We start from the raw sequence: 20,143 nt of genomic DNA, 5'->3' as shown, positions 1-20,143 counted from the left end.
CTCGGCAGCGCCACGCTTATGGAACAGCCTCCCTGACCACCTAAGGGCAACGCAGACGCTGGACTCCTTTAAAGCTGGACTAAAAACATTTTTATTCAGGAAGGCATTTCTGGCCTTGTGTTAAATCGTATGTTAAAATGTTAAAAAGTTTTCTATTATGCTTATGTTAATTCATTTTTATTTTATTTTATTATTATAGTTAGTTTTTAATATGTTGGCACTCTGAGATTCTTTTGAATGAAGAGTGCATTACAAATAAAATAAATAATTATTATTATTATATAGTGATAAATAACTCTTAACAAACATTTACCAGGGTTGGGGAGTTACGTAATTAAATTACGTAATGTAATGGAGTTAGGTAATCAAATTCTAAAATAAATGCAATTGTAATCCATGACTAATCAAGCTGTTGGTGATTACAAAGGGGTTACATCTGAATATACTCTATTAGGTCAAAAGCTTTAAAGCGAATATAACATTCATGCTGTTGCTTTGCATCTTTTTGCGGTCTAGATAGACTCCATTCCTTTGGCCGTATGCGCTCAAATTTTGAGTGCTGTTTTTGATTGGTTCTCTTGTTTGAATTTGCACTGCCTCTCGGCTACTTATACCAATTTTAACAGCGTACGTGTGTCTAGTAATCTGTAACCTATTACATTTCCAAAAGTAACTTTCCCAACCCTGATAGTTGGATAGAAATATATTGGATATAAATATATTGAATGATACATACATTTAGGTATATGTAAAAGTGGAGCATGGATGAAAGAGTTCAGTGGGTGTGTTTGAAAGGTCATGAGCCCGGGCACTGTGCAGCTGCTGGAGTTGGCACTTGTTTAAGGTTGTGGATCAGGCCGAGTAAATTGTACGGGTTCAGGGGGGGATCACTCCAAATGCCAGAGTATCAGCACAGACATGAGGTAACCAACAGCAGCTGGACGATTGGGTCGTGAACACCAAAACACAGTCCCTTTGGTCTCCTCAATCATATTACACCATGTTGGGGCCTATTTATATCTGCCTCTGTGGCTTCTAAGGTTTACTGATGGAGATGAATGGCTAGTGCCGAGTGAAAAAGTTTACAATATGTTTACATAAAGACAGGAAAATAATGCAGGGTTACTGCAGTGCAGAATCGGTCATACCTGTTCAACCAAATCCCATCCCTCTACATACAGTATATCTGCAGATGTTGCAAAAGTATTCATCTTCAATGGAGATATTGAATATAATTTGTTGTCGGTGGATACGTTCATTAATCACCAACATCTGACAGTGATTGCCTTCTCCAACATAAAACAACAAAACAATCTCTTCCTAGGGAAATTGAAAGACATAGAAAAAGAGATTTAAATCACTTATTTTTATTCGTCTTTATTTCTTTGACACCTACAGACATCTACAGCAAAACATTTTGGCAAATTACGTTTTGGCAGACATTTTTGCTATGACCAGTTATGCTAAACAGTCACCGTAGGTAGATCAGCAGGGGGGCTCTGTCCACTCGGGCCGTTCCTGACGTCGTGATGCATAGAGGACACATGTCTCTCCCACCCAGGGCCTGGTGCTCAGCCTCCACACATGAGCCCACTATAACAGACTGAATCAATCAGAGGCACGTCCAGATTACTAACACGCTACTCATCCAAAGACTGGCTTAAAAGGAAGCCAAGAGCCAACAGAGAAACAAGCTGTGAGACAACTGCAGAGAGGACTGCAAAATGGCAAGACCTGGTCTAGATAGCCACAACCAACAAGAAACTGGTTTCACACATGGAGCTGCTCCTATACAATATGAGGTTATAACAGGCACTCTCTCTCTCTCTCTCTCTCTCTCCCCCCCTCACGCACATACACACACTCTTTCTTTCGGAAAATGCTGTGTGATGACACAAATTGTGAAGCAAAGAAAGCCGGATACAAACATAAGCACAGTAGGTCCAAGCCACAATGTAAGGATGAATGAGAGTGCTATTTCTGCAGCAAGTCAGAAAGACACAAGCAATTTGATAGCATCAAAACGGATTAGCGCTAATCCAAAAAGCATCGGTATTCTTCTCCTCCTTCTCAAAACTGCCTCACATGACAACAAAATGTCTTCTCTGTAACACTAACAGCATTGTCTTCCACACACTATTATTTTCGTTGTAATCCTCGGCGGATTTCTGCCTCATAGCACCGGTCTTATTCTTCTAAGTTACAATGAGCTCATTTTCACAGTGCTGTCCCCCCGACTGTCAGTCGATCTCGGGACAGATCTGGCCCAGACGTGGCTCAGACTCAATCCAGCGTAAGCTGCCATCTGGGGAACCCAGGTACAGGTCAGAGAGAAACTTGAACAACACAGATATTTACAAGAGGTGTTCATACCGTCAAGTACTGAAGATACACACTTAAAACAAACACAGAGCCTATGATTTTTTTTTTCAACTCGCTGATACAATACACAGTATGTAAGTTAGCATTTTTTTTTCATTTAGTTTATAAATAACACGAAATCTCAAGTTTGTGCCAGACGATGAAGGTTATATACAGATTATGGTTACGGAACAAGTCAATTCTGACTAACTGTGGCAAACAGGTGTCATCCCCTTCCAAAACAGATGGTCCCATTGACAGTAAACAATACAAAAAGTTTGAAAAATGTCGGCATTGAGACATCCTTATGCAAATAGTCAGATTATCTACCACAGAGCATCAATATTTTCTCATAAGTGTATTAGACAGGCTGACCAGTGACACCTGCCCCCCGTAACTATTAAAAGCCGTGACCCATAATACAAGCCAGACCCATGACTGAGATCTACAGTACCTGTAAAAAGTATTCACCCGCCTTGGAAGCTTTCATTTTTTATCGTTTAACAAACATTGAATTGTGGTCGACTTATTATAATTAGGTGTTTTACATTTTGTATTAATTTCTTTTTTCATTTGTTTTATCTGTTTATCGGTTTCATCCGTTTTCACTTCGACAAGTGTATTTTTCTGTTGAAAAGAGCAGAAATTAAAATCAACCATGATTTAACGTTGTAAAACAATAAAAGTTGAAAACTTCCAAGGCAGGTGTGAACATAGAGAAGCAAAATAACTGGTTTTACAGGCATATACTGCACTTTGGCTTGGAATTTACCGTTTACACCATTGTGTCCAGTTAATGGATCTGGATTAAGTGTGTAGACATAATCTGAAAATATCAACAATTGATAGCATCAACAGACACGGACATTCAGCTGTGGTGATTTTTGCTTCTTGTGTGTGCTTTTAGACTTGAAAAATTGTGTTTCGCATTGACCACATGACCTTATGGAGAAGTGCATTATAGGAACAAAACCATTCAGACCCCAAGGCCCCAACACCACAGGCACATCCTCTACACATTAGCGATTACTGCTTAGTAACCATCGCTCTACAGATCAAAGCTTCTACTGTCTAAGCCTGTAGCAGGGTCCACCATGCACAGGTGGGTGCATTTTACTGACCTTAGTGGGTGGCAAGGGACTCAAACTCCCATGAAAAATGTGCTGAAAATGTACTGCGATACTGACCGTTCTAAATGTTTATAGATATGTGGGGGGAGGAAGGGTTATCAAGGGTGATTATGGGGTTAAAGAATACGGACCACCCGAAAGGTCTCCTCACATAGACTACATGTTAAACTTGTGCTCGTCGTTTGCCTCCCATAGTATCTTTGAGAAAAAAAAATGATGATAATATAAATTTCCAAGCTGCTCCTCGTGACACAAGATGTGAAATATATTGCCTGATAAAAAACAAGATACTGTCATTATTAGTCATTGTGGATCTATCACATGAAATTCATCATTTACAGTAGACAGTTGACACAGTGTTCAAAAATAGACTGCATCATTCTCACATGACCAAGGGAGTCTTCCAGGGTGCTTCCTGTGCAAGTACATCCATACAAAAATATGGAAAATAATTCTCAAAAAATAATTATTGTACACAGATATTTTACAGTAGTTGCACTATGTTCACAAATTGAAATTGTGTAAACACTGCATAGATGACTGCATCACTAATATCAATAAACATTTTATGGTACAATGTCAAAGTAAAATAAATAATATATTGTAGAAATATCCTCCTCATAACAATTATATATTTATATTTTTCCTTCTTGAAAGAATCACCACAATATATTTTTTACAATGGGACTTTGCCACATAGGGCGCCCGTATTAATTCACATTTTCACAAGAGGGGAAACATTACAGTGCCATATCAATTACAGTATTTAAAAAAAAAAAATCTAAAAGGCAGACCCATTTTGGTTCCAGATTAAAAAGAAAATGTATCACTTTGAGCCATAGCCCAAAACCCTGGACCTATTCTTAGACTGTGTAATAAATAATAGTCAAGTTCTTCACCCCTGTAAGACACCTATACCTTGGCCACCCACAAAGATGAACCCTGAATCAACCCCAGTACCATTTGTCAAGGTTGTTGAAAGTCTTATACTCATTGTGCCTCCTGATGTAGTCACAGGCGAGGCATGTGTGCTCGGCCCAGAAATAAGCCTTTTTCACCTTGAAGTGCTTGCGCCAGTCAAAGTACCTCAGGTACATCTCCTCGTTCTTGTCCAAGAGCAGGAGGAACTCGGCCAGCTCTTTGGGCGAGGAGAAGTCGTCCACGTGAATGAAGGCGTCTCCTTGGATGAAGTTCTGATAGTTCTCCCGTGATGGTCCCAGCACCACTGGTACCGCCCCCACAGAGAGAGGGTTGAAGAGCTTCTCCGTGATGTAGTCCTTGTGGATGGAGTTCTCGAACGAGAGATAAAACTTACAGCTGGCAATGGTTGGGAAGTAATCTTGGTCAGACAAGTATTCCCCGAAAGCCTGTCCATAAGCATGAACCTCAATGTGTTTGTACAAGTCATTGTAGTATTTCACTCTGACGTGGTCTGGATTCCAGTTGCTCACAATCCAGCATACCAGTTTAGTCTTGCTAGGTGGCACAAAATCCTCATCCCCTTGGTTGGCGACGATGGACCCATAAGGCACTTCGATATCAGCATCTTGGCGGTAGTTCAGGGTTAAATTAAACAGATTTTCGACGCCAGATAACTGAGAAGAATGGGACGGGGACTCCAGGTTCATCCACACCCATTTCTGCAACGCAGGACGGTAGACTGGAGGCAGGTTGGACAGATCACTGGAGATGTCCCTGTGATGAACGACCACCCCATCTGATTTATTGTACAGGTTCCTGTCCGCCGTAACGTGGCAACCCTCGATATTAAACAGAGAGCTGCAGACGTTCAGGTCATACGTCTGTCCAAAGGGCCAGAGCCAGACCAAGATGGTAGTCTGGTTCTGCTGGCTTCTGTTGGAGAGGAGGCTCTTAACACGAGCCGTGGACGTCTCTGACTCGACAGGACCAGACAACCAACTCGTGGAGGGTTTGAGGTACATTAAAAATAACGTCACGAAACATCCTAGCAGAAACGTTCCAAGCAGAAGGGGTCTTAGAACTCTGAGGATGGGTGCAGATGGCATACTCTGATGAAGAAGAGAAACAAACAACAACAACACGACAAAAATTAACAACAACTAAATTTACACCAAACCTCTGCTAAGATCACAAGGTGCTTTCCATGAAGGTCAGACCATGAGATGTAACGGACCACAACAGATAAAAATAGTATGAAAGACACAGAAAATTGTTTAAATAGGGCAATACAGAAACTAAAGGGAGCAACACAAGATGAAGACTTTGCCATCTGTGTATCATCTGGTCTGGAACACATATGAAACTATACTGTAGGGATGCATGTCATTGGTCTTATATCTGCATTACGCTCATAAGTTGAGTCATATCATTATGCAGGTTACCTGGTGATATTCTGATGTCCACGCAGACAAAAATGTCAAATGTTCTTAATCTCTGTTTCTGTGATAGTTTGTGCCAGTCGTGTAGATCCCAATTCTCCACAGTTCTTCTTACTGTTAATTTAAAAAGGAACATTGATCAAACAAAAGAGGGTACTTGTACAGACATTACTCCAAACAACAGTGCCTTACCAATGAGCATGTTTATAACATGAAATTGTGGTTGTGCAAACATTAAGCAAATAGCTTTTATTTCATCACAATATCCCTGTTTGAGTTAAAGTGAGATTACTTTAAGACCATCATGTTCTGAAAAATTATGATGAATAAGCATGCTGAACCGAATCAAGTCAGCAAATGATTGCAAACACATATCTATTTCACGGCTGTGAGGAATCAAGCAAGACACTACACTGGGCCAGCAGAGTTGTGTTATGATAGGGTGTGCTTGAGTCACACCTCTTAACTGATCTATGACGCTACGTGTCACTCAGAAGGTGCGTGTGTAAACACTGCCATCTTAAGGCGAAGCAAGCTCTGTCAGCGACTCTCAATGCCCACTAGCTGACAATATTACAGCAAAGGTCATATCCACACAAAAAAACAACAATAGCAAATCCAGGCACCACATTCTAGCCGCCCCAGGGGTGCTGTAGACACCCTTGTTGTATACGTAAAAGAAACATGGACTGCCTCAGTAGTTTGCACTGATAATTGTGTAGTAGGGCGCCACTGTGAGAGACTTTTGCTAAATTTCCGTGGGCATTAATGGCAGCACTGACCAGTGACAGGCATGTTTTAAAGGCTTATCAATGCATTTCATGCTAATCCTCTTGCACCAGGAAAGCACTTTCAGTAAGCACTGGAGTGATAGGCTTTGTACATCTCTGCAGCACAAAATAATATAAAATAGTGGCTCTAGTCCATCTTGCTCACTATCGGTCTTGGTGTGTTTCTCTCTCACACTCTATGTATGTATGTGTGTGTGTAAACAGTTGCACGTGAGGCTGATGAGAGGAGGACTAAAGGTAAGGGAAGAGAGTGAAGCAGTATGACACCACAGTGCAAGTGCCAATAGTCGATTCCTATTCATCACAGTTGACTACTTCAACCACTGCCTGATGTGCCTATCCAATAATACATCAGGATGATGTGTGTGTGTGTACCAATACAGCATATAAATTGCCACAAATATCTACACTTGGAACTACACTATATTCTGTGCACATTTAATTCAGTCAATATGCAGTGTATAGACTCAAAGGCTACGTGGTAAACAATCCCTGATTTCACTGTCCTTGGGTTATAGTGGCGCACATGAGGTCACTGTCTATCAAATTGGTAGGACTGATTTGGACAGATTGTCAGTCCTACAAAAAATACGGTTTTGGTGCATTTGTGTAAATCCGTGGCTTACAGGTAAGGGGCTTATTCGCGTTCTTAACGTCAACAAATATATTACCACTCAGTCAGGCCAAGCTCCAAAAAATGGCACAGGTTCTCAGAAATGACTGGGAACTGAGGAAGAAACCAAGCGCCACGAAAGCCACGGTCTTTCTATTCCTCTATCTTTAGTGATGGCTCGTTTTAAATCAAATGTGATGTATTTAGGACACGCAGACTGAGTGGTACGGCGGTAGTGCTCTAACGTTCACGTGTACTTGAAAAAAAGGCATGCCATTTAACCCTTTGCACTAACGTGACTATAGTTGGCTTACGTGTTAGGCTATGCAATAACCTACACCATGCTGAGGGGCACCATCCAAGGTGAGCAATTACTTTCAGCGGCGCTTACTGAAGGTCGTTTTAGAACATGATGCTCAAGCCTGTGATACATGTCAGTAAACGACAGTGTATGTACCCTACCGACTGAGCCCACACTGCGCCCAAGCGTGCACCGATGACAACCTACGTGCCAGTTATGCATTTTATGCAAAGAGAGGATTTTCAACACATAGGTCACGGAAGGCTTCCGCGCGCAAACATACACAGGGCACATGCACTATTGTGGTTGTTTTTATCGGTGTATAAAAATAAAGGCGCACATAGCCCAGCCAAATGCCACGTTGTAGGAGCCCAAGACATTTCCTTTTATCATGTCCTTAATGGACTTACTCAAACAAAGAGGGGATGACATGGCCCAATAACGATTGGTGTGTCAGGGTCTTCTTCACATAGCCTTTTTATCATTTGAGTTGAAACCTATTTTGTTTTTTGTTGAAACCAGGTACCGCGGATGAGAGGAGAAAAAAAAATCTGCACTCACCATCCCCACGGTTGGCGTTCATGAAATCACTCCATATCTGGTTGTATTTTTGGTCGAGGTCGTCCTGTGGAGGTATCCCAAATGCCGCATGTGCCTTGGTTCCAGTGAAATATTTTCAATTGTGACAATATTTGATGAGATTGGCCAGGGATCGGAAGCGCCCAAACCCATAGTCCTTTCTCTGCAAGCGACACGACTTGGCGATTTCTCCTGAATGTCTCGTGAATTTAAAGACAAAACATCACTGTGAGAATTCGGGCTATTGTAAAATTATCGCCTGAAAAGCAGTGCATCACTTGCGAAGACGCCATGGACGGCATGTGATGCGATGTGGAATAATGTTCCCCAGGCTGCTCATGCGCCGGCTACCTTTCTTGTGTTTACCGTCAATGCGGCTGCACGGAACGCAGGCTGCCGTAGGTAGGGTAGGGAATATGGAACAGCACATAGGTAGGGTGCAGCTCGTTATCTCTAATGCATTGCCTGAGACAAGTGTTTGCCGCGTTTTGCCATGAAGCCTAGTGGGTACACCGCAAACACGTCTCTTTCTGTATGATCTGCGTAAATCACCATGTCAGGAAATGCTCTTTATTCAGGGGAATATAGACTACTTCTTATATTGTGTAAAATGTGGGTATTTACACTCAATACTGGAATGGAATATGACCCTATAAAGTGCTTCACTTAGAAAACACAAATGAAAATCATAATTTCAACAAATGATTAGTAAAAGACAAGGACCACACTTCATTTATTAGACCTCTTTATGCTGCACAGTTCTCTCATTTTCCTTTTTATTATTGCATAATGACAGGTAAAAGATGTGGAGCACACTGGGTATTCTTATAGGTGATATGGAACAGCACATAGTTAGGGTGCAGCTCGTCATCTCTAATGCATTGCGTGAGACAAGTGTTTGCAGTGTTTGGCCATATAGGCCGGTCGTTACACCGCAAACTTCTTGTTTTCGCAAAAAACCCACCGCAATCTTCTTGTTTTCGCAAACATCCCACCGCAAAGACGTGTCAGACGTGTCAGAAAATGCCATACATTCCCATGGAATAACAGACCCCATACCCCACTGGCATAAAATCGAAAATTCACAGTTTAATATCTTGTTTAAGTCAGAGCTTTTACATTTGGTTGTCAAAACAACCCTTCATTCACCACTAAATGTATCAGCCCACTTTCTTGTTATCTGTAAGTAGTTGCCAGGCTTATGTGGTAAGTAGTCCAGGTAAGCAGTGTGCCCTGCCTTGGGCACCGCCATCTCTATCTGGGTGCCCTCATGCCACTCATTGAAGGAGGTTATGGAGACAACCTGGGCACCTGCCTCGGCCGCAGCACTCAGGGCGGTCTCGTAGTACCTGCCCTTGATGCGGTTCCGCGTGTTCTGCGAGTTCCACGGCCGGATGTTGGTGTCGATGTATCCCGGGCCGACGCTGGGCACAAAGATCAGGCTGCTGGCATCGCAGAAGGCCTTGATAGACTTCCAGTTGCGATAGGATGAGCCGTAGGTGAAGCCATTGGTGGCAAAATAAGTGTACATGCCATCGAAGCCTGAAGACAAGATGGCCCTCTTGTGTTTCTCCTCTACCAGAAGAGCCAAGAAGATTCCATCATAAGGGGTGTTCCTGATACTGGTCTTCGCATTAGGATTTAAAAGTCGAGCCCAGTTCTCTGGACTCAGAAGATAAGAGTCATAAATGTAATACAAAGGAAGGGTCTTCCCAGTCTTTGTTTTATACCTGAAGAAAGCTGGGTGCTCTCCATATCTGTAGAGAAAGGTCACAACATTATGACTGTGCGAGCAATATGCATTTCAGCCCATGATGGTCACAGTTATGTTTAAATGCCATAGAATCTGTAATTTACAAAACAACTCAGTCTTTCAAGAAAAGGTTGCTCAGCCTTAAAGAGTCCTTTGTATGGGGCTCGTAGCCAAAATCATTCTGTAAAGAACAATTCCTCAAAGTGCTTTAAGGATCTAAAAATGTTTTATCATAAGATAAATCATAGAATCTGTAATGGCTACTCAGATTCTTTGCTGTGAAGGCCAGAGCAGTTCCAGAAGGCTGTTAAGCGATTCAAATAATAATCTAATTAATTGAATGAACGTTTTTGATTAATTCATTGCACATATCAATTTGCTGTGAAAAGCATTTAGACATTGATGTGAAGTTACTAATTAAACAAGCCTTGGCAGTGTGATGTTCACCACCCATTAATAGCAAACAACAGTTACTTCAATGAACTTTATTTAATGAAGAACAAAATTTGTTTATTCCTGATAACCGATCTCATAGTTTGTCTAAAAGTAGCAAGCTAACTAACTTCGGTAACGTCAGACCACACCAACAACTAAAGCACTGATCTTGCTAGTAATGGAACCGAATATTGCAGTTTTCCTGTTGTAACAGATGAACTGAGTGCTCACATTATTTTGTACCATCCCACTCTGTTACCCATGTCCCTGGATATGTACTCTGTCTCCAAGCAAATAGCTGAGACTCATTAGCATTTTTACTTTTCCCCCCCAGATAGCCTCCTTCCTGCTATGAACAAGCCCCCACCCCTCTTCACCTTTTGTCCTCTGTTTTCACACTGTGCCCCACCCCCCTCAGAGGACCCGCTTCCCCACAGGTGAAGCCCCCCCACTGTCTCCCCTTCGTCATTACCTATAGGGCAGGGGTATTCAATTCAAATTCAAAGAGGTCCAGTTAGAGAAAAAGGTCCTCAAGCAGAGGTCCAGAACATCATAATGTCTAACTTGTGTTATGATTCAGTGCCGTATATATTAAAGTAGCCTAGTATGTATCAACGTCTGTATGTAGTCAAAAACTGACTGTCCGATCAAATAAAGAAAGTACAATTCAGGGGCTCCATTTGTGGTTATTGAAACTACTTGTTTCGGCTCTATTCCCCTCTTTGTTAACATCTCCTTTATGGCCAGGTAGATGTCCTCTCCTCTTGTACTGGTCTGAAGGGGTGTAACACCTAACAAGTCTTCACCGAACTCTTTCTTCTCCTTGTTGAAGAACCTTACATAAACGCAGACTGCCACTATATCTATCCAATATGGCCGTCGCTGAGCGGTGCACAGTGATATATGGGGTCAAGGGGCATCATAGAGTGAAATTAATCTGTGTTCATTTTTTCTTACTTGTTATTTTTCTATAATGAATTATTCGGAATTGATGCGTTATTTGAACAACCCTAGTTATTGTAAGTGTCTGACAACATGGAAAGGATCCCTACAGAGATAGACCTGGCTCTGTTTGCCTCGATATCTGTAAAGAAACTGTAGAAAATGACTGTTTCTACAGTCATTAGTTTACCCTTCAACTAATGACTGTCAGTGGTGAAAACAAACAGTTTACTTTGATGCGGATGCTTGCCCCACAGGATTGCATTGTATAGCCGTTCCGCGGTTGCCGGTTATAGCCTTCTAACTCGATACTGGACCGATTTAGATCGTCTTTTGTCCCTAGTAAAAAAAATTACTCGAAAAGATGGTAAAATAGGGCCCCGGTTAAAAAATGCCTGAGTTCTCCTTTAAGTTGCTTTCTAAACACTCAAAACGTCATTCCATATAATACTCACTTTTCCACAATGTACTTGACACAGTCAAACATAGTCTTCTCATCTCGGCCTTTAAAGGGTTCAATATGAAAAGTCACCTGTGCAGAAGAAAGTTAGGCAAGGTTAATTCAATAAGATGTCTTTTTAAGGTGCTGTATGCTTTTTGTCTGTGTTCTCCAAAAAAAACAGACCTAATATGATCATACAAATTTAGGTTGACAGAGACAAAATCATTTCCCACTATGTGTGCATGTACTATGTATCATCTTGATTTTATATTTCAGGTTATTTTTAATGCATGCATTTACAATTATTTACACAGAATCACAAGACCTGCCACAGAGAAACAGAAAGCACAGGAATACTTGTATTATATACAAGTGGCACGTTTTTAAGCCAATGCAATCAGTACTTTAGAAATGCCACATCTCAGCTTAAATTATTTTCTGATTAATAACATTTTCTCTGTGATATATCAGAACTAGGCAGAATGAAGTAGATCAATATATACTTTACCCTAATCTGGTATTTGTGAGCTGCATCTAAGATCAGAGGCACAATATCATCTGTGGCTTCACCATTGTCATCTTTCATACCAGGGGGATACCAGGAGATGGCCAGCACACCTGGTATATACACACAGAGAAGTAGAACAACATCCTGTTATACAACACACTTGATGTTTGAACGTTTAAATATAACTTTAAGAAACAGTGCGGCCTACCAATGCTCTTTTTCAGCGCGCGCACGCACACACACACACACACACACACACACACACACACACACACACACACACACACACACACACACACACACACACACACACACACACACACACACACACACACACACACACACACACACACACACACACACACACACACACACCTTAAAGCTGCCCACTGTCTGCAGTCTTCTGCTAAAGACAACCAAGCAGTTCCTCTAGGCTGATGTAGTAGGAGGTAAAATGTTTTATTCAAGGGTACATGGCAGAAGTTGATAAGGTTCGGGGAGAACATGGCTCTGTCCCTAACAGCATTCTGAGTTCCATCTGAAATTCCTCCTGGAAGTGCCAACACGACTCCGAGATAGTTTGTTTGATTTCATGGAGCAAACACACAATGAAAAAAAATCTACGCCCTTCCTGCAGTACAAGTGACTTTTCAGATCAAAGTGTCTGCTACATGTAAGCATACCACTGCTGCCTTTTATCAAAAGTCCAATATAGTGCCGAAATACCAAACATTTGTTCCCTGAATTTCTCGGTTAAGCCAAAGCAGATTAGGGCAGGTTTTCACGGCATGTAATGATACATGCATTTAGTTTCTCTCAAAGTGCGATATGTAGTTATCACTTGGCATGCAACAATAATGTCAAAGTACAGTGTTTACCAATATTCTTGTGCATTATATGCAAATAGTTGCCCTATTTCAAGTTTCATCTTACATTTGTATACATTTATCTAGTCCTGACAAAATGTAAACCAATGTATGCAAAGACAACACCTAAAACAAATACTGAAGGTAAACAGGCAGTACAGGTAAACGATTGGGAAACGACATCTTTTCACATTTTCTTTAGAGATACATCTGTATGGTAGGCACATCATTTTTAATTTTTTAAAGGTCCCATTTCCCCTTTAAACCCAGTGCCTCACCAATAGCTGCCATTCGCATCTGACGCATATGGGCATCAATGACAGTGGGGTCTCTGGAGCTGTATGCCCCCAGGGCGGGGTAAAAGTTGGCGCCGATGTCGTCTGGAGGTGAGTGCCGCCCCTTGGGGAATGCAGCCGCCACCTTTGAGTCCCAATGAGGAAGCAGGGGGTGGTCCCAGTGGAGGTACTTCCCATCGAACTGTGGATTACCATACCAGGTGTAGTAGAAGGTGTGAAAGTTGTAATTGGGCACCGAGTACTTCTCCAACAAGGTCTCCGCATTCATGTTGACCTCTTTAGTGTCTGTGTCAGGGGTTGCATTGTCAGCCTGCAGCTGATTTTGAGATTTTTCCATTCTGTTGGCGTGAGGGATCACCTCCAGGCCAAATGCATCTGGCAAGTCAGAGGCTTCTTGGATTGAGAATTTTAAAATGACTATGATTAAGAAAATAAATGATGCCAATGCGAATAGAGTCAAACAAGATTTAAGTCTAAACCTGGCCATTTTCTGAATATTCACCATGCGCACATGTTTGGTTCTTCACAGAGTGTGCCCCCTTACAGGAAGGGATGTTGCTGTCTATCTTGACAGGCAGAGGAGTCTCCAGGATATTGTCTTCATTCAGTGTTCCTCTCTGGCAGAAGACTGACGACATCATAATGATTTCCCTGAGGAAGAGACATAGCGTGACCCATAAACGCCAAAATGAAATAATTAACAGGAAAGAAAATCCAGAACGCAGTGGACTCTTTGTAATCAGTCCCTTTATCTATTCCAGCTGGTGCTACCTATACAACCTTCACTGAAAGAATATCACATAACGTTTGGTTTGGTTGGACATGAGACTAATTCAGGTCCTGAGCCGCTATTCCATAGTCTACAACAAATGTATCGACTGGACCAAAGTCTAGCATGCTCAGTAACGCCAGGGCAAACTGAACTCTGCACGCTGACACCTGATCTACTGAATAATGAATGCCATCCAAAGAAGAAAAAAACTGTCAGTGTAAAGTTATAGTGTTTCACTGGAATGATTGTATTTCATTTCGGTTACAAATGATGGTGAAATGCTGCATCTAGGAATATCAAATATTAAAAGGTAACCTTAACTATACAGGCAACTGCATGTGAAGTTTAACAACGGAGCCATGGTAAAACGCTGATGCATGGCCGTTGCTCTCAGTTAAGCTACAGGGTACACTAAAGAATTATTCGCATTTTAAGGTAAAGCAAACGTATCATTAGTACCTCGTCTGATAGGCCAAGAGTATCGCCACAACTTTACTTTTACAAGCAGAGACCAAGGATCTTTGGAGTATTTCATTCACATGTGATGCGGAAGTCGAACTGATCTTGTGTTCAGTCATGGCGCTCTCTGATTGGTCCTCAGTATGGGGCTAGTTCTCTATTTCACCAGTGAGGAAGGCGTTAAGGTGGCAGCAACATAAAAAATTACTGTCCGGTCTGCCTTCCACACCTATTCTGCTGTGTAAATTGTTCAGTGGGCTATAGAATACAAATCCACATGATGTTCGTCAAAAACCTTAAATAAACGAGAAAAATTAGTTTTGCACGGACAACTCGCCCAGTGTAATGTGTAAACATTTTCAAGCCGGGAAGTAGCCTAATTACTTATTTTTATATAGTATTTTCTGAAGTTTCAGAGTGAATGCTATGATGTTTTGGAAATGTGCACGTATTGCAAGGCTTTTATTATGGTAATGGCATTCAATTCTGGCTACCGTTTTTACTATTAATTGAGAAAATTATGTCTACCGCCAGATTAATCTACAAAATACATTAGTATACAGCAGTAAAACTTAATGAAGAAGGTAGGCCTGTAGGTGATTTATCTCTTTTCTGACCCTACCACCCGCCCCAAGTCGGTAAGGTCATAGAAGAGGGTCCTCAGTGACTTGGGGAGATAGATGGCAACTATGTATAGATGTGACTTTACGGATAACCAGATGGACAAAGATATCATTAAGCCATTTCTGGACAACAAACCCAGACTTGCTCACCCACTTCAAGGTCCTTTTGAGCCGGTTTTTACTCTGCACATGCATACAACCAAAGCTGAGTAACTGGGGGGGGGGGGGGGGGGGAGTTGAAACGGGATTAATAAACAACTTGAAATACAGAATCTTTACATTCATTACATTACATTCATTACAGATTAAACATTGCTTCCAATACAGTAAATATCCTTATAAAGTACAGCTGTCAGTTTTAGAGAAGAAATGGCAACAGTATGCTCGTACTGGAGGCCACCAATAAAGTCAACAAACAAACCATCAACAAATGATTGATTAAGACTATTCTGATGTATTGATGTTTCATTATAGTAGCTTTGTAATGTATACTGACTTTAACCACTGGTCTAGGTCCCCCATCCTCACAGTTCAAGACCGACAATCTGTTCTTCATCTGCAAACTCATAAATGTACCAGTCTTGCATTACAGACTGTTGTGCAGACAGAGTTTACAGGATTCATCCCTATGGGGAGCCGTTGGATGTTGGGTGTCTTAACGATTGTTGGAGCGGTTCATTTCTGATATTATACACTCACCAGCCATTTTATTAGGTACAGCTTGCTAGTACTGGGTTGGACCCCCTTTTTCCTTCAGAACTGCCTTAATTCTTTGTGGCATAGATTCAACAAGGCGCTGAAAACATTCCACAGAGGTTTTGGCCCATACTGACATGACAGCATCATGCAGTTGCTGCAGATTTGTTGCCTGCACATCCATGATGTGAATCTCCCGTTCCACCACATCCCACAAAGGTGCTCTATTGGATTGAGATTTTGAGATTGTGGAGGCCACTGGAGTACAGTGAACTCATTGTCATGTTCAAGAAACCAGTTTGAGATGATTTGAGCTTTGTGACATGCGTTATCCTGATGAAAGTAGCCATCAGAAGATGGGTACACTGTGGTCATAAAGGGATGGACATGGTCAGCAACAATACTCAGGTAGGCCATGGCATTTAAACGATGCTCAATTGGTACTAAGGGGCCCAAAGTGTGCCAAGAAAATATCCCCCACACCATTACACCAACACCACCAGCCTGAACCGTTGACAGGATGGATCCATACTTTCATGTTGTTTACGCCAAATTCTGAACCTACCATCTGAATGTCGCAGCAGAAATCGAGACTCATCAGACCAGGCAACATTTTTCCATTCTGTTTTGTCCAATTTTGACATGTTTTGCCTTCTGCTCTTCTTCATACCTTGGTTGAAACGAGTGGTTATTTAAGTTACTGTTGCCTTTCTATCATCTTGAACCAGTCTGGCTATTCTCCTCTGACCTCTGGCATCAACAAGGCATTTTCGCCCAGAGAAGTGCCGCTCACTGGATATTTTCTCGGACCATTCTCTGTAAACCCTAGAGGTGGTTGTACGTGAAAATCCCAGTAGATCAGCAGTTTCTGAAACACTCAGACAGGCCCATCTGGCACCAACAACCATGCCACATTCAAAGTCACTTAAATCACCTTTCTTCCCCATTCTGATGCTCGGTTTGAACTTCAGCAGGTCAACGATGTCTACATGCCTAAATGCTTTGAGTTGCTGCCATGTGATTGATTGACTGATTAGATATTTGCATTAACGAACAGTTGAGGTTAGGTGTACCTAATAAAGTGGCTGGTGAGTGTATATGCTGATGTATTCTGGTATTGCCCCCGCCCTTATACATGAAGAGCCTAGAACACTTGATATACTGCATAAACTTGTGTTATGTAAAGCAGATGTGAAATCAATACATGGGATTTGACACAGCCCAGTGTATCTTGAGACTCATTATGGTATGTGTACAAAATATTTCCTTAAAGGTGCCATATTATGAAAATTCCACTTTTTTAGTGCTTCTACACGTTCATTTGGGTATCTGGCATGTCTACCAACCCAAAAACGCTGGAAAAAAACCATTGGCGATCTTTGTTATGGTTCCTCTAGGTCAGAAACGTCATGATTGAGTCTGCGAATGAGATTCCCGTGTGTTGGCCCGTCACAACACATTGGGAGGTTCCCTACATGGCCTTGGCCCACCCGCCACCCCCCACCTCATCCCCATTTTCCTTTTATTACATTCAGGAAAAAACATGAATAACATTGCTGCTCTTGTGGTTAAGGAAGAACATCTGAACAGTGTCCTAGGCTACATCATGTGGCCTGTCAGACAGATCCTCCAAAGCAGCATCTGGAGCGGGAGAGCAGGACCACCCAGATTCTCAGTCCCAGAAAGCCCCAAGACCAGCTAACAAAGCTTCTGTACACCAAATACCTGTAACGTCTGAGCAAAGTTTACATTGTATTTAGAGAATAAATGGTGACACACATCTAATGAGTCTTCCTTTGTTAACAGTATGGCTACTGATGGCACAAAGTGTGATTTTGTAATCAATGTTTTTATTATAATTGGTCTTTTTTGTATTTATTACCCATGTACTAGCCAGTACATTTAATAACTATGTTTAAAAAGCTCTGTGGCATTCTTTGAAGCAAGTCTATAGAAACAGTTTTGGTATGTAACATGTCAACAGTTGACACATGCAAGATGAGCAGTAAGCAAAGTAAGACAGAGGGAAGATTAATTTATTGTATTTTCTTCCCCAGTTATATTTGTATTGCAGAAATCACTGATGACTCATATGCATAAAAAACAAAACAACTTACTGCTATATTCCCCTTAGACATAAGGCCCATAGTCTGCTCTATAGATGTTGAATGCATTCTGTAGTGAGAACACATTCAATTACACAGCTAAAAGTCCCGGATGATGCACGTTGGTTGGTTTGGAAGCTGCAGTAGTCTTCTTGTTACCTTGAATATTGAAAGTGTAAGTATCATGTAATATAAAACAAGATGACTGCATAATTACCATGTCATTCACAAATAATTTTACCTGTGGCATCTCCCTGCAGCATCCATTCTCAGGCTCTGTAGGCATTTGCTCACACTTGGCACAAATACGCCTGTATAGATAAAGAGTGACAACATTGCAGGTGAAGTGTATTTGAATGTTGTGTTACAATTACAGACACAAGTTGACAAATACAACGATATAATGAGAAAACAATGTTTGAACGCTAATAAACGGAGGTAAACACGTTACGTTATGTTCTACATCTGTGTTAGTGCCATTTTCCACATTGTAATTTAGACTCAGATTAATATATTATGTTGTTTAGATTCATATTTACTGATTGCTCATTATAATGATTGCATAATTGTATTTTATAGTTTTGCATTTCAGTTTAATATATGTTTAGTGTACATGCATTGCTTAGAATAACCAGATATGCATGGGACATAAGAGTTGCTTTGGAGTGCGCGTGGTAGTGAGCTACGACGTAGTCTGCTCGCGCATTGATGGAATGTATAAGAACTGTACGATTTGTTTCATTGTTCAGTTTTCAGTAAAGACGGAGCGAAAACACTGTTTTCTACCGTTGTTAAACGCACTAAACACGCGTAGAGACTTGTTTATTCCGTCTAGAGTGGTTAAGTGAATGAATATGTTGAAAATGAATTCCTGATAACAAGAAGGGAACTTTAGCCACTACAACCTGCTTGGTCCATTACTGTTGTCAGATAACATTTTACTTTACAGCTGGAGCTTTACTCGTGTAGCAGGCATAATGGCGTTCCCGTTACTTGCATTTACATAAACACTTTTCACAAACAGTAACTTACATAAACACACTGTATTTGTGACATACTCGTACATGCACACACTATTATCTAACATTGCGATGTTCTCGTCACCGACTAGACCGTATGACCTCAGCCAAAGTAAAAACAAGTGAAGTGACAAAGTTTACTTACCATTCAGAAACGTCCTGTTGTACCCTAAATTCTCGAACTTGTTTGGGAGCCTCTTCTTGTTCAGGGTCTGAACAATCTCGTATCCAGTCGCCATATTTTACAAAACTAAACTTGGTTAGAATGAGTAGCTAAAAACTAAAAGGTTAGAATGAGTAGCCCAAAACCGTAGAGGAGGGGGGAGGAGGGCGGGGGGAGGGGTTAGCTGGCTCATTAGCATAGGCGCTCAAAACAGCTCGCTGACAGAATGGCTGTGTTTGGCAGGGTAAAAAGGATGCCATTAATAATGATCCTTGTGGTATTTTGACCAAAATATGTTACAGACATTTCATTAAGACCCCAAGGAACCATATCAACTTGTGGTAAAATGGGCATACGATGGGTCCTTTAATTAACTTTTATGACAACTACCCACTGCTCCTATGTGCTCTACCAATAGCTGCCATCTGCATCTGTTGGCCATCAATGTTATCAATAAATGGGATTTGAAATAACTGTTTAAACACCCAGTGAATTTGCGGGAGAAGCAGTGACAATATGCAAAAAAGTATCACGTTGTGAGCCAGTGCTTTCACTGAAGTAACCGTTCAGTGACAGTAATAGTTGCTGAAGATGCTCCTACAAGCTGAGACAGATGTTGTTTAACAGATACTAAAATATATAGTCCATTTTTATCAAGAACACTTTGACTTTGACATGACTCTTCTAATCAGTGTTTGTATCCATCCCAAATGGTTCCCAGCCATGTTAAGATAATGAATAGATTCTCCTTTGAGAAAATTATTATTTCTACTATATTTGCAATTTAACATACGTATTCCGTAATATATTCCTTTCAAACCAGCCCTCCTTTCCTTGTATGGATCTAGGTTACTTCTATTACATTCAGTCCCTGTGTTTATCCATGCATTCACTGGCCAGCATCTACTTTGATGCCAAGCTGAATGGTG

The 20,143-nt window shown here is 41.2% G+C and overlaps 2 protein-coding genes across 4 annotated transcripts; both read right to left on the bottom strand.

Annotated features, from left to right (window-relative positions):
• Positions 1-1,357: 1,357 nt before the first annotated feature.
• fut9a (fucosyltransferase 9a) lies at positions 1,358-8,760 on the bottom strand. Its single transcript, XM_031580254.2, has 3 exons — positions 8,118-8,760; positions 5,855-5,965; positions 1,358-5,521 (listed from the first exon to the last, which is right to left on the bottom strand). Exon 3 carries the CDS (start codon positions 5,516-5,518, stop codon positions 4,439-4,441), a length of 1,080 nt encoding a protein of 359 aa, XP_031436114.1. The 5' UTR covers positions 5,519-5,521; positions 5,855-5,965; positions 8,118-8,760; the 3' UTR covers positions 1,358-4,438.
• A 134-nt stretch (positions 8,761-8,894) lies between these two features.
• Positions 8,895-14,759, bottom strand: manea (mannosidase, endo-alpha). 3 transcript variants are annotated; one of them, XM_031580251.2, is made up of 6 exons: positions 14,609-14,759; positions 13,880-14,028; positions 13,360-13,770; positions 12,216-12,325; positions 11,721-11,797; positions 8,895-9,892 (listed from the first exon to the last, which is right to left on the bottom strand). In XM_031580251.2, exons 1-6 carry the CDS (start codon positions 14,725-14,727, stop codon positions 9,277-9,279), a joined length of 1,482 nt encoding a protein of 493 aa, XP_031436111.1. In that variant the 5' UTR covers positions 14,728-14,759; the 3' UTR covers positions 8,895-9,276. The 3 variants fall into 3 exon arrangements, with proteins under 3 accessions (XP_031436111.1, XP_031436112.1, XP_012692186.2); XM_031580252.2 differs by lacking the exon at positions 14,609-14,759 and having other exon boundaries at positions 13,889-13,973; XM_012836732.3 differs by lacking the exon at positions 14,609-14,759 and having other exon boundaries at positions 13,360-14,022.
• Between the last annotated feature and the right edge of the window lie 5,384 nt (positions 14,760-20,143).

Source organism: Clupea harengus, chromosome 14 (genome assembly GCF_900700415.2).
Source record: "Clupea harengus chromosome 14, Ch_v2.0.2, whole genome shotgun sequence".
NCBI classification, from domain to species: Eukaryota; Metazoa; Chordata; class Actinopteri; order Clupeiformes; family Clupeidae; genus Clupea; species Clupea harengus.
Note: the sequence above shows the minus strand (reverse complement) of the source record. Positions and strands in the feature narration are given on the sequence as shown.

Excerpts from the sequence above, each read along its gene's own strand:
- fut9a (XM_031580254.2), bottom strand. The coding sequence starts at position 5,518 with ATGCCATCTGCACCCATCCTCAGAGTTCTAAGACCCCTTCTGCTTGGA.
- manea (XM_031580251.2), bottom strand. The coding sequence starts at position 14,727 with ATGACTGAACACAAGATCAGTTCGACTTCCGCATCACATGTGAATGAA. Across the intron at positions 14,029-14,608 it reads CTCTTGGCCTATCAGACGAG|GGAAATCATTATGATGTCGT; the intron begins GTACTAATGATA and ends TCTCTTCCTCAG. Across the intron at positions 9,893-11,720 it reads GTCAAGTACATTGTGGAAAA|ATATGGAGAGCACCCAGCTT; the intron begins GTGAGTATTATA and ends CTTTCTCTACAG.